A 13,905-nucleotide genomic window follows, 5' to 3' on the forward strand; every position below is an offset into this window, starting at 1 on the left:
GGTTGCTGCCATTAAACAAGGACTACACAGGTTAGATGAGGACCTCATGTGAGCACAACTTCTGGTCAGCTTCCCCATTGACTTTGATTGTGGGAAGCCAGCAGGAGCATTGGAAATTGCAATCATGTGACCATGTCTTGCAGCAATGTTATAATTATGAGTTAGGTGCTAAGTGCCTGAATCGCAATCATATAGCCAGAGGGACACTGCAACAGGTGGAATTCTGAAGACCAGTCCTAACCCTCCTCAATCAACCCCATCATAAGTTTTAATGGCCACTGAATGATTTGTTGTAACCCAAGGACCACTTTTAATTAGTTTCCACCATAAACCATGATTTTTTTCTGGATCTATTGACATACCTCAATTCTCACTCCTATATAAGAATGTGGACATAAACTTGCTCTTGTACACAGCTAGATTTCCTTCTTTTGACAAACATCATCTACTTTCTCTTTTTTGCTATTTGTGCCAAAAAAACACCTTCTTTGGCCTTGGATTTTATCATTTATCTAATGTTCATGTTTTCAGCCAACAGCATGATGTTATCTACATAGAAAAGTACATGTATATTCATTCTCTCCACTAACGTATCTTTAATGTCACTACAAGCATTCCTTAGGCATCCATCCATAAATACAGTATATTAAACAATCAAAAGAATATTACACATCCTTGACTTATTCTGATCTCAGTGTAAACCTTTTGCCAAGTATTCCATTGATTCTCCTGCATATATTACTTTTATTATATGTTCCTCTTCACTGCCTTTTTCAACAATCCCTTACATATTTGCACACAAAAACTGTAACACAATACATTCACTTTGTCATACACACACACACACACACACTTTTCTGCAAGGGAATGCTGGCTTTTTTTCCTTTTGGCAACAGCAGAAGCTATTGCTCTGCAGATATCTGATATGGAGATATCTAAAATATTCCTAGCCTAGGTTGTCATATGATTCATAAATAAATTAATAAATAAATCATGCAACATCTAGAAGCTCCCACAATTGCATTCAATTTCCCAACTCTGCTAGGCAACAACATTATTGAAAAAGGTCAGAGTAACTGGGTTCCTATGACATGGGAGGAAGAAGTAGCTGTGTTTGCCACCCAATCTTAAAACCTGCAGTTTATTAAGGGGGCAAGGGTTGACTAATAAAAACAACAGAACCTGTAACACATTTTCCCTTCATATATCACTGAGGTACATTTATGAGTAGCACATGATATGGCAAGCACCATGTAAAGTTACAAATCGATAGCTAGATAGAGGGTGGTGGCTGATTTGCAATCCTATAATTCTGATGAAGGAACAGGATGACTACCTGGAAATTATTTGGGTAGAAGAAGAGTTTCTTGTTTTTTTTTAGACAACACCTTCCAGTTGGAATTTCTCCACTGAATCATTATCATTAGAGGAAATGTTGAGTCATGGGCCTGGGAATAAGAAGAAAAGCTTCATCTTAGCATGTGAATAGCAATTAGAAATAGTTGGCCTCAAAAATACTGCATGAATTTTATTTTTGCATTGAGCCCAGGCTATTCAAGAACAGATAAAAAGAAATTAAGGAGACTGGGCAGGTTATGGTAACAAAGCAATGGGAACCAAAAATTATTGGGGGAGAAAATATTGTAAGAGGAAGGCTGTATTAGTCTATAATGTCAGAAACCTAACATTGTCTGGTAGCATTTTTCTGAGTAACAAATTTTATTAAAAGATATCAATTTTCAAGAGCTGTAGCTCACCTTGTCAGATTTATAGACTAGCTAGACAGATATAGGATTTAAATTGTGTGAGGTGGGGGGAGAAGGGATGGGAAGACAGGTTGTTTGTGTAGGTGCAGGTTGCAGGTAAAACAGATTATAAACACCTTATCAATTAACAATTGTAATATGTTAAAACCCCATTGTGTTTGTGAACTTCTAAGACTGCCTCTAATCTTTGTGAATGTATGTGAATTCAACATTTTCCCATTCAGTGGTGGAGTTTTAAAAACCCATTTTACCAAAAGAGATCTGATATAGAGTGTCCTGGGAAGTTAAAATGCTCTGACATTACTTTGTCCTTATTTTGAGCCCTGACGTCAAAATTGTATTTATTCGTTCTTTTGGGCAAAGGTTGTTCTGTTTATCATACGTAGAATCTAGAAGGGCATTGCTGGCAGATGATAGCATATCTAATATTGGACAACAATCACAGTTAGATTGTGGGATGGAATATATCACCTGGGCCATCCAAATGATGCTGTGGACATGCTATCTTGGTGTCTGATGGTGGCTTAGATGGACCAAAGAGGCTTCAACTCAACCCTAGCAAAACTGAATGGTTTGGGTTCTAGGACCTCCTAGTTCTGTGGAGTCAACTTCTTATTCTGGATGGGGTGGTACTGCCCAATCAAAACTGGCATACAAGGAGTTCCTCCTTGACTTGTAGCTCCTATTCAAGGAGCAGGTAGTGGCAATGACTAGGAGATCTTTTGCATAGCTTTGTGTTGTGACTGGGACTGAAAGGCTCTGCCCATAATCACCCATGTCTTAGTCACCTCCTGATGGACTATAGTAGTGAGTTCTATATGATACAAAATATAGAACAGACAGCTATGGATTTCTTGATCTATGCATACTATACCTCTATTTGGAAAAACTGTATTGGTTATCAATATGCCTCTGGGTTCAATGACAGGTGCTGGTGATTGCCTATAAAGTTTTCCATGGCATGGGGACAGGGTTTTTTTTTTTTTTTTAAATTTGATTTATATGCCGCCCTTCTCCGAAGACTCAGGGCGGCTTACAATGTGCTCAGCAATAGCCTTCATCCTTTTGTATATTTATACAAAGTCAGCTTATTGCCCCCACAACTGGGTCCTCATTTCACCTACCTTAGAAAGGATGGAAGGCTGAGTCAACCTTGAGCCTTGGCGAGATTCGAACCCTGCAGTAATTGCAGGCAGCTGGTCTTTAATAACCAGCTTAATAACAGGGTGCCTTAAACCCCTGTACTACCAAGGCTCTTTGTGGGAACACCTCTCCCCAGTCAGATCTGGCAGGAGAAGAATATTATGGATCCCATCTGTTAAAGAGTGCCATCTAGCAGGATTCTTTGTATTGCCATATCATTCCCTAAAAGATCAGATTGTCTTGGACCCTGTTGCCTTTTTCAAAGACCAGAAGATAAAGCTGTGATCCAAGGCTTGGGTCTGTTGGAGCTTATGAATGAAGTTTAATGAAAGACCAATAGCACTTAGACTTATATACCACTTCATAGTGCTTTACAGCCCTCTCTAAGTGGTTTACAGAATCAGCAACAATCTAGGTCATTTTACCGACCTTAGAAGGATGAAAGGTTAAGTCAACCTTGAGCAGGTGTGAATTGAACTGCTGGCAGTCTGCAGAATTAGCCTGCAATACTGCATTCCAACCACTACACCAACACAGCTCAAAATGTTTCTTATTGCATTTATATGGTATGGGGATTTTGTTGTGGTTCTTTTAATCTTGGCTAGTGAATGCCTATTTTATATTTTGGGTTGGCTTTTTGCTGGTTTTTAAAAATCTTATTAACCCAGATGGCCAGCCATATAAATTTGAGTTAAATACATGCATTAAAGATGCAATTTGGGAGTAAGTTCCAGTAAATTTAAAAAGGCTTAGTTTGGTTATAGTTGTATACATTTCAATTACATTTCAAATACAACTGTTAATCCCTTAACAGTTGGGAGTAAATGGCAAATCTGGTCTGGGCTCAGAAGCAGAGTTAAAACACAGTTACCATTTGAAGAGTAGATTACTAGCAAATTAAAGAGCTATAGGCTATGCTAGAATGCCAAGAAATATCCCGGAAGGCAGCAGTTGTAAATCACTTCTGAACCATCACCAAAAAAAAGCAACATGAACAAGAGAAAAGAAGGAGGCTGCCGTCAAGGGAGGCTACTGAAGGAGGCTTCTGCTAGATAACTGCTTTCTAGCTATATCCCCAGATATTTTAAATATGTCTTGTTATCTTTTTTCTATTTTATTTTTATTTTTGTAAATAATATGCATAGTGTACTGCATCCCAAATCAATAAGAAAGTTGCCTTTAAAAAGTAAGTAATAAAAATAAGGATGACTACCAATGGAAAATGTGGTTCAAAAACATGCAAACACTGAGAATTTTATGTATTACTATGCTCCACAAACCACAAAACCCTTTTTTTTTAAAAAAAGAAATCTCTTTATTTCTCTCCATATGGAAAAACTGATGAGACAAAGAATACGGGGCATATTTTCTGCTAGAGTGATGAGGATGTGAAAAGTCATAGGTTCTCCATTACCTTTTGATTCTCCTTTGCACTCCACATTTTACAAACGATTCAGACAAAGCAGAATAAGTTCAAAGAAAGGGAATGGAGGAGATTAGGGGAATTAATTACATTTTATGAAAAATGAGTGAAGGAATAGGAAACGTTTAGCTTTGAGAAGAAAATATTAAGAGTAACTTGGTAGCATTCTTCCAATATTTGAAAGGTTGCCATGCAGTGAATGTCAAGGTATGTTCTCCATTATTCCAGAAAAATTGACTAACATGAAAAAGCATTCAACTAATATATACAGTTGTATTATGTTGACTCAGTTGTTTTCATAGTAAAGTGTGAAGACCGCCTATCCTGTACAACAGGGGTGTCAAACTCAATTTCATTGAAGGCCACATCAAGGTGTTTGACCTTGGGGGTTGGGGTGGGCCTGGCCAGCTTGACATCACTCATGTTGGGGCATCTGTGGTGGCCCGAGAGCTCTGCCAGCAAAAATAGCCTCCCAAGCTCCATTTTCACTGGCAAAGGAACTGCAGGCCAGTCCTTTGCTGTTTTCAGGGTTGTCCCTGGAAACAGTGGGCCAGATCTAAGCACCCCACGGGCCAGATCCAGCCCGCAGGCCTTGAGTTTGACACCTCTGCTGTACAATGACAAAACCAGAGCAAGGCTGGACCATTTGCCTACCTCAGTAGCAAGCTGATCAAAGATATCTCAAAGGAAATCTCCCATTGAAATAATAGGCAAGAAATTCAAACAGTTATCATTTCTTCACACATTGACTTCCAGGTAGAACCAAATTAAACTGTATGCAGATTCGATCCAGCAATTTATTTGATCTAGCCAAGTCAAACCAAGTTTAAGGTGGCTAAGTGAGTTTTTAAGAGTTTGTAGAAATATGCAATACAAGATAGAATCATAGTAGTGTAAAGAGTACCCTCCCACGAGGCAAATATATCCCTCTTGGCTCAAGTAAAGATGGGGGAAATGGTGTGAGCATGCCTTGCTTGTCTGTTGTAGCCAGCTCACAGCACATTCTATGTGTTTGCCTGGCTGTCTATTGTTTGAACAAGGACATGTTGCAGATAAAGCTTCCACTACCAGCTGAGGAAAAAAAACTGATAATGGGTAGCTTTTTTTGGATTGTTTGGATTGAAACCAGCAATTTACTCCAGGACGAGAGAGAGAAAAAAACCCCTCACTATTAGCAATGACTCCATGCCATTGGCTGTGTTGAGAGATTATTGACATTATGCTATAGTGAAACTTGGCCAGATCACAACCTGTTGGCTTAACAGCAGCATGTAAGGAGATTAGATGGGAGGTGAAGTAAACAAACAACAATTCCTCAGACTCTTAAGGAAAAAAGGGGGGAAGGAGTGTGCTCAGCAATGGAATATTGTTCAGCTCTGCAAATTATCATATGTCCAGTTACAGCTTGTGCATATGGCTAAAGCATTCCAATCTGAGTATGCATTTCTAACACACGGAGCTACTCACTTCACCTGTTTCTAGGTAAGCAAATAATAGCTTGTGATGTCAGAATCAAAACTACTACACCCACTGAACCACCCATTTCAGTCTAACTATTATGTTCTCCTCCCAACTTTTCAACGAGGAGGAAAATCAAACAGTAGCAACAAGATTTCAGCATTTTTGTACTTTTTATAAGGTTGACAGAGTTGGAGAAAGAGAATATTTATTGGTATTCATCATACAAACAATGAATGGGTCAACAGAGAACACAATTTGACATTTTATTTATTTTTATTTTATTTATATCCCACCTTTATTTTTATAGAATAACTCAAGGAAACAAACATATCCAACTCACCTTTTTCCACCCATTTTCCACATAACAACAACCCTGAGAGGTGGGTTGAGCTGAGAGAGTGTGACTGGCCCAAAATCACCCAACTGGCTTTCGTTGCTAAGACAGGATGAACTCATAGTCTCCTACATTCTAGCCAGGTGCCATTTTCAATTTTTTAAACTGTTAAATTACTAGCATGCATTGCAAAAGTGTCCTTATGATTCTCTGTAAATTTAAGCCCTTAAATAAATGGGAGTGGATTGTTGATAGTTTACATCAATATATTTATACATCGTATCAACTTCTACAAAGAAATTATAAGACATCCAGCAAGCCATTTTTCATGTTAGGACTTTTTTTTTAAAAAAAATGATTTTATAAAGTTATTTTAAAAAAAAATCAATACAATAGATCCTCCTTTTAATACTCCTCTCTGGAGTATTACAATGCAGTCTACATGGGGTTACCCTTGAAGAGTATTTGGAAGTTTCAGAATTTGGCTTGTGCAAACAATTTGCAAACAATTACCTTTGATTGTACAAAATGAAAATTCTGTGAAACAGAAATAGGGGCATAACCTTGGGAATCAGTAGATTTAGACTGAGCACATATTGCTGAGCACATTGTAAGCCGCCCTGAGTCTTTGGAGAAGGGCGGCATATAAATCAAATTAAAAAAAAAAAATTTTGGGCACCCCAAGAATGGCACATCTAATACCCAGAAGGAGACAGGCAGTCTGTGAACATGAAATATAAACAAACAAATAAATAAACAAATAAATAAATAATGCCTTTCCTGCATGAGTTGCATTGGATGAAAATTTGCTCCAGGTTCAATTCAAGGTACTGGTTATGCTATGGGACCAGATTATTCAAGGTATCACCTTAACTCCATCACATCAGCCCATCCCACCCAGTCAGACAGAGAAGGCATGTTACAGACCCCTGTCAATTAAAGAATTTTGACTTTATCCAGGTCCAGGAAGAGAGCCTTCTGTGCTGTCTTCCCCATCCTCTGGAATATCTTCCCTCACCAAAGGTGGGGCAAGCCCCCCCCCCCACTCTCCTGGCCTTTCGAAAGAGTCTGAAGACCTGGCTTTGCCAACTTGTATATGGGTCTCACAGAGAGTTATAGTTGGTGCCACGAAGGTCTCCCTCCACCTTTTAACTTGTAATTGATTTAATCCTTGTTTTACCTGGATCCTTTTCCTGATGCATTGTATCTTTATTGATGTATTGTATCTTTTCTGAGAGTGACTACATTTGATAAATAAAAAAACAAAATAACATGTAAAAGCCCCTGTATACGATTCTTCTTTCTCTCCCCTCTTCACCCTATTGTTATTCACAGGACAATTTGGCTAAATTTAGAAATAACGACTGGCTCCAAGCCACAGTTTCTTGGGCAAACCATGACTTCAGCTTGCCTTCCTTTTCAAGCCTAACCAAACTGGTAATAGAATAAACAGAGAAGGGCAGATAAACGTAAACAATGCAGGAGATGGAGCACAGACTTCTGAATTATGTAATGATGCATGCAGGAGGTGGAGTTGTGGAAAAAGTTCAAACAATAACCTTTGGAATTTAAACTGAGCTGTTATAAGCATGTCTCCCTTTATTTTTGAAGTGCTGGAGGGTAAACTTTATTAATACAGTTAATTGTTACAAGAGGATCAATTACAAAAATAGGAACTGTCTTATCTCAGACAGAAGAATGTTGCAGCAGTTTAATAAGTACAAAACTACTTAGAAAATGACTTGGTTTCAAGGGTATTGTGTATGAGGGTCACTTTCCTGTGTGACGTGGGGCAGCAAAATAGCTTGTGTCACTGCTGTATAGCTACAGATGAAAAGCTGTAAATTGTGTCGCACACAAACACATATACACAGAGAGAAAGAGAGAGAGACTCATACATGGGCATAGCTGACCAAGGTAGAAAGGACAAACCAATATTAAAAAAAAGAAAAAAAAACTATTTTCAGAAGTTTATTGAGATATTTTACTTCCATTTCCAGTAACATAGTAAGTTAATTGTAATCACCTAACTTGCCTCCAAGGAAACAAGTTATTTTTTTTTGGGGGGGGGGGGTTCTTGGATAGTTATAGAGCAGTAATTAGGGTTATAGAGCAGGGGTGTCAAACTCACGTTGTCATGACGGAGTCATGTGACATAGCGGGACTTTTCCCCCCTTCACTAAACCGGGCGTGGGCGTGGCCAGCATGTGATGTATTCGGCTCACGGGCCGGGAGTTTGACAGCCCTGTTATAGAGTAAGGAAGGGCTGCAGGAGTAGGAGAAATGTAGCTTTCACATCAGAACATCTAAAGATGACTAAACTCATCCTAATCAGGACCGGAAATAAGATGAAAAAAACATCATGGGGACAAAGCATAAAAAACATGTTGCTATAGCAAGTTTTTATACCATTATTAAGTTCAAGTGAGGAAAAATTTAAACTTTTTAGTGTAGCAAACTATATCCTTAACATCGAAGTCTGCATTATTTGGGATCCTTTCTGATCTAGGAAACTATAAATTACAACACATGGAAGTCAGGTTTTTTTCTTGCATTTCCCCCTCCAAAAAACACTACTCAGAATATTGGGGTGGGAGCTGGATCCAGTTTTTCCTTAGTTTCAGCTCAGTTTAAAGTCTCCTAAAAATAGGTAATATTTTTAGATAGATAAAATATCTATCTAATAAATATAAAAAGTAAAGGGAAGGCATTTTATTTTTCATTCTTCCGTAAGCCCCTCAGAGTTCCAACTGCTTGTAACGATTTATACAATATTGTGTAAATAAAACCAATTCATACATTGGGGAGAGGGAGTTCTACCAGAGGCTTGTTTGCATAACCATGTACAGAGAAAAGAAATGTAAATGTAAGCCAAGATTGCTGGAACTAGAGAGGAAACAAAGGCAAGGTCTACCTATGTTCTTCCTTCTTGTTTTTGTTGTTGTTGTTTTTGAATGCTTTCCTTAGAAAGTTGCTCTTCAGTTAGGGAAAGCATATGAACCTGAGATTTGAGAGTTCTCTCTCTCTCTCCATCTCCCTCTCCCCCTCCCTTTCTCTCCCTTCCCTCTCTCCCCCTCCCTCTCTCCCTTCCCCTCTCCCTCCCTTTTTCTCTCTCCCTCCTTCCCTCTCCCTCCCTCTCTCCCTCCCTTTTTCTCCCTCCTTCCCTCTCCCTCCCTCCCTCTCCCTCTCCCTCCCTCTCCCTCTCTTCCTCCCTCCCTCCCTCTCTTTCCTCCTCTCTCTCCCTCCCTCTCTCCCTCCCTCTCTTTCCTCCTCCCTCTCTCCCTCCCTCTTCCTCTCTTCCCTCCTCCCTCTCTCCCTCTGCCTCCATCTACCTCCCCCCCTCTCCCTCTCTTCCCCCCCTCTCTCCTAATAATCTGAGCATTGGTTAGCAATTGACTCAGGTATAAAAGAACAGCAGGAACCCTCGAAAGAAAAGGTTGTTTCTGTGACTTAAAAAAAAAAAATCCCTCCCCAAGTCTAATCAAGGAATATCCTTACCCAACGGCTCGTTGTGCAAAAGGGACAAGGAGAAAGTTGGATTCCCGCCCGCCCTAAGCGTGAAGGGCCCCGCCTCTCCCTTTCTCTGCCCCCTGTACCTCCTCCTCCTCCTCCTCCTCCCTCTCCCCTGTACGGGGAAGCCGAGAGACGTCAGGCCGGACCGGAGATTAGCAGGCGCTTTAAGTGGATTAGAAAGCAACAGAGGCGAAGAGAGGAGAGGAGAGGAGAGAGGAGAGGCGAGAAGTTGGCGTAAGGAGGCGCCGCTTTGCGAGTTGTTTTCAGCCGGCTGGCCAGGCGCGCTCCCTCGTCCGGCTTTTCTTTCTGGCTTGAAGAGCCCCGCCATGCCCCAGACAGTGGCTCTGAACGGTCCTTCGCCATGGGGGTTCCGTCTGGTCGGAGGGAAAGATTTTAGCACTCCGCTGACTATTTCCCGGGTAAGTGTGTGAGGGAAAGCCGCGTCTCTCTCTCTCTCTGCGCGCTGGCGGGGGATGGATGGAGGTTGCAGAAGCGCCTCAGGCGACCGAGGCGGGAATTGGCACTTTTCGGCAGTCGCGTCGTTGCGCCGTCTTGGGCAGACTGGTAGAGAGAGGGGGGGGGGGGGGAGAAGAAAAAGAAAGAAAGAAAACTGGCGGGCCTAGATGCCAGGAAAGCACGTTTGTACCCGCCTGGTTTCGTTCAAAGGTTATCAGAGGACTGTGGGTGGGTGGGTGGTTTTTTTTTAAAAAATAGTAGCCTTTGTCGATCCGCATCCTCAAGCCAGCACCAGGCACCATTACAGCAGCCCGTGGCAACCTGGAAAGCCCCAGCCGGCCAGCCAGCCAGCCCGCCAAACAGAAAAGCGGCGATGCACTTCAAAGGCCCCTCCGGGGCTCCTGTCGACCCTGCGGGAGGCACTTGTTGCTGGCCAGCCAGCTCGGCGATCTGGCGCTCCCCGCCGTTGCGGCTTTTCGTCGCTTTGAGGCGAACAAGCGGGACGAGAAACAGGAGGGCGCCCGGGTGTAAACGCCCCTGCGAGAGAGAAAAGATGCTTGGCGTGCGATTTTAGCCAGATTCCCTCAGCATTTTGGATGCTGAGAAGAGCCGTCTCAGACCTGCGAGGCGCTGAACTTTGGGGCAGTTCCTTATTTATTTATTTATTTATTCCCACTCCCGAGCCTAGGCTGGAAAGGAAGACTTTAAAAAGAGAAAGCGAGCTGCTGAGTGACTAGAAAAGGATGGGATTAGAGTTTAACAGCGCACGGTGGTTGTTGTTGTTTTAAAAAGAAACGTGCAAGCAAGTTTCTTGGAGAGAGGGAAATGAAAAGTTTGCAGGAAACAGACCCATCAATATAAGTGGATTGATAGAAAATGTTAATGCAGGGCAAAGAATTATGCTGCCTATTTTACACACACACACCACACACACACACACACACACACACACACACACACACACACACTTCTTGGGTCATCACATTTGGGAAGGCAGAGAATTTTCCCCTGGACTTATTAGTCACAGAAATTATTGTCCTATGTATAAGGAAATCATTTCCTAAACTGCTTTAATTTCTAACAGGCAGATCCTAGGTGTGATTACTGCAACTACAGTTTTCCCAAAAGCAGTGGGAAAATAGGTTGGGCAGTTTAAGCACATTTAATAGGCAGTGTCAAAATTCAGTGGCATTTTTTCCTGAGAAAGATAACAGGATCACATTGCATAATTATCCATTAAAATAATTAGTGTTCATTATTAAGATGCTTAATGTACATAATAAACAAGTACTGGTCATGACGTTTTGTTTCTGAATGATTTTTGTGAAAGTTTGTTCTCTCATGATGAAAGTTAAAATGAGTAAGGCTAATGATCTGGTCATTTTAATTTTAAATGTGCATGGTTTTATAATAATAGCAACAGAATACAGCATATTATCCGGTACAGTATAGACCTGGTACTATGGGAAAGTTACCATATAATCCTTGAGTTCTTTTTGAGAACTTTTAAGAACTTTTCCTTATTTTTAAGGAAAACTAACACTGAATCAACTGAGTACACATATATTTGATTGCAAAAAGTGGATTTGAAAAAAGTCTGAGTAAGGATCAGTAAGAACCTATGGCAAGAGAAGCTAATAGCAAAAGGAGCTCAAAAGCAGGAGAAAGACAATAAATTATAGTCACAAACTATTCCAATGCAGAGAAAAAATGGAGGATAGCAAAATAAGCCAGTATGACTACATTAAAAAGTTAAAGGGAGATTTGGGGAGACAAATACAGAAAAATGAAAGAACCAGATCACAAAAGAAGAGCAGGTACCCCAGAACTGTACTGCTGATAACTGGAAAGCCAAAATTCAGAATTAGCTGAAATTAGCAAAAAAAAAAAAAGTTAAAAATGAAACAGGGCTTCTTCAGACTGGTTTAAAATCAATCCCTATAATAGCTGCCCAATAAAGAAGGAAAAATGCTCGTAAGTGACAAAGAAGGGGCAGAGCTATTTAACTCCTGTTTTAGTTCAGTCTTCAACAAAACTATGAGTTCTACTTAGGAAGAGCAGAATGAAAGGGCAGGTTTGTATTTTAGACTGACAGCAACATTATTAAAAAATCCCTTTGAGTTTAACTTTAGGACTAGAGTAATTGTAGAGTACTATATTAAAGGAAGTAGCTGGTGGTCTGGTTGAACTCTCATCTATTATATTTGATGATTCTTGGAGAATGGATACTGCCAAGCAACTGGAGGAGAGAATTATTGACCCATGATGTTAAAAAGGGTCAAAAGAAAATATAGCAAACTACAAACCAGTTTGTAGATTCTAGAACCCATCAAGGGTGAGCTCAGCAATTTAGAACCAATCATCAAGAGATGGATCTACAGTATAACCTACATCGAAAACAATGCAGTAACTACCAGGAGTGATTTGTTGAGAACAAATTGTGGCAGATTAATTTGAGCGATTTTTTTTTTATTTTTTTAGATCAAACATGCTGGATAGTGCAGCAATCAAGTGGTTGCTTAACAATATGTTTTGAAAATCATACATAGATTGCAAGCCATCAATGGCTCCTTGCCAAATTGGAAAAAGATAGTGGGTGTGGGTGCCATAAAAATATTTTAGGTAACCTACTTTTCAATATTTTATTATTTATTTACTTACCATATTTATATAGCCACCCTTCTCACAAACACATACCTCTGGGCTGAGTACAATACAACAATAGTTAAATGCTTCCACAAGAATCTAAAACCAGCAAACCAAAATAAAATAAATATAAAGTAATCATGCAAAATAAATATAACAAGCAAGTAAAACCCAAGAAACCAGGAAAGCAAACATCATTTAATCTCATAGAGCTGCCTTGCACCCTGGGATCCCCAAGGCTGATGAAAAAAGCATGTTTCAAGGGCATTCTTGAAGAACCTCAACTCAGGGAGAATGATGTTCCAGAGAGTGGAGGCTACAGCAGAAAAGAGTTTTGCCAGCTGGAACTTGTTAGGAGATGGAACTCACAGCATACTACTCCTGCCTGATCCTGTTGTAGCCCGCCAGCAGCCAGCAGAGATGGCAGCAGATTTGGACAGTAAGGAGGTTGGGGAGGAACGTGGGCCAGTCCTGGAGTCTGGGGAAGGCTCGGAGAATGGCTCTGAGGAGGAAGAGAGGGAGCCAAGGCCATCTGATACTTCTTTGCTGCTTCCGGAGTCTGAGGCAGAAGAACAGTGTGAGCCTGTTCCCAGTGTGCACATGCGCAGAGCTGCCAGGAGACAGGAACAATTAAGGAAACAGGGTCGACTTGGGAGTAAGGCTTGGAGATGCATGGCCCCTCCCATAAGACATAAAAGAGAAGCAAATCGGGACATGAACTTTTTCAGGAAGCAATTAGTTCATCTGACTGATTCAAGATTTGGAAATTCTGTTTGTGACTCTGTGCCAAGTTTGGCCTTGCCCTGAGTCTGGGCCTTCTTGACTGTAAATGAAAGTAATTTACAGCCATATGAATTAAAGAGGTTTGCCAGGACTAAGTTTGTGCTGTTTAATTTCTAAGGAAGCCTAGGTGAAAACAGATCTGCTGTTTGATTGAGAACGTAGAAGAAAAGTTTATTAAATCTGCAGATGATATAAAGTACCCTAGAAGAGGTGAATGGCATTTCAAACAAACTTGATAATTTGGAGAAACGGGCAGAAAGTAATGGATATTTAATATGTAATAATGACAAGGGAAAATTTCTTTGCTTAGGGAAAAAGAATCAAATCTGTGTAGTAATTGATTATACAAGTAGTCCTCAACTTATGATTGTGATGGAGCC

General features: G+C 40.5%; 1 protein-coding gene across 1 annotated transcript in view; it reads left to right on the plus strand.

Annotated features, from left to right (window-relative positions):
* The first annotated feature begins 9,772 nt into the window (after positions 1-9,772).
* PDLIM4 (PDZ and LIM domain 4) overlaps positions 9,773-13,905 on the plus strand; it is a 78,955-nt gene continuing 74,822 nt past the window's right edge. The window contains exon 1 of the mRNA XM_070937318.1: positions 9,773-10,059. Within this exon, the coding sequence (XP_070793419.1) occupies positions 9,967-10,059 (93 nt within the window). The 5' untranslated portion in view covers positions 9,773-9,966. The remainder of the gene's footprint in view (positions 10,060-13,905) is intronic.

This window comes from Pituophis catenifer, unplaced genomic scaffold, assembly GCF_029215685.1.
Source record: "Pituophis catenifer annectens isolate HBS135680 unplaced genomic scaffold, rPitCat1.0.hap2 SCAF_2, whole genome shotgun sequence".
NCBI classification, from domain to species: domain Eukaryota; kingdom Metazoa; phylum Chordata; class Lepidosauria; order Squamata; family Colubridae; genus Pituophis; species Pituophis catenifer.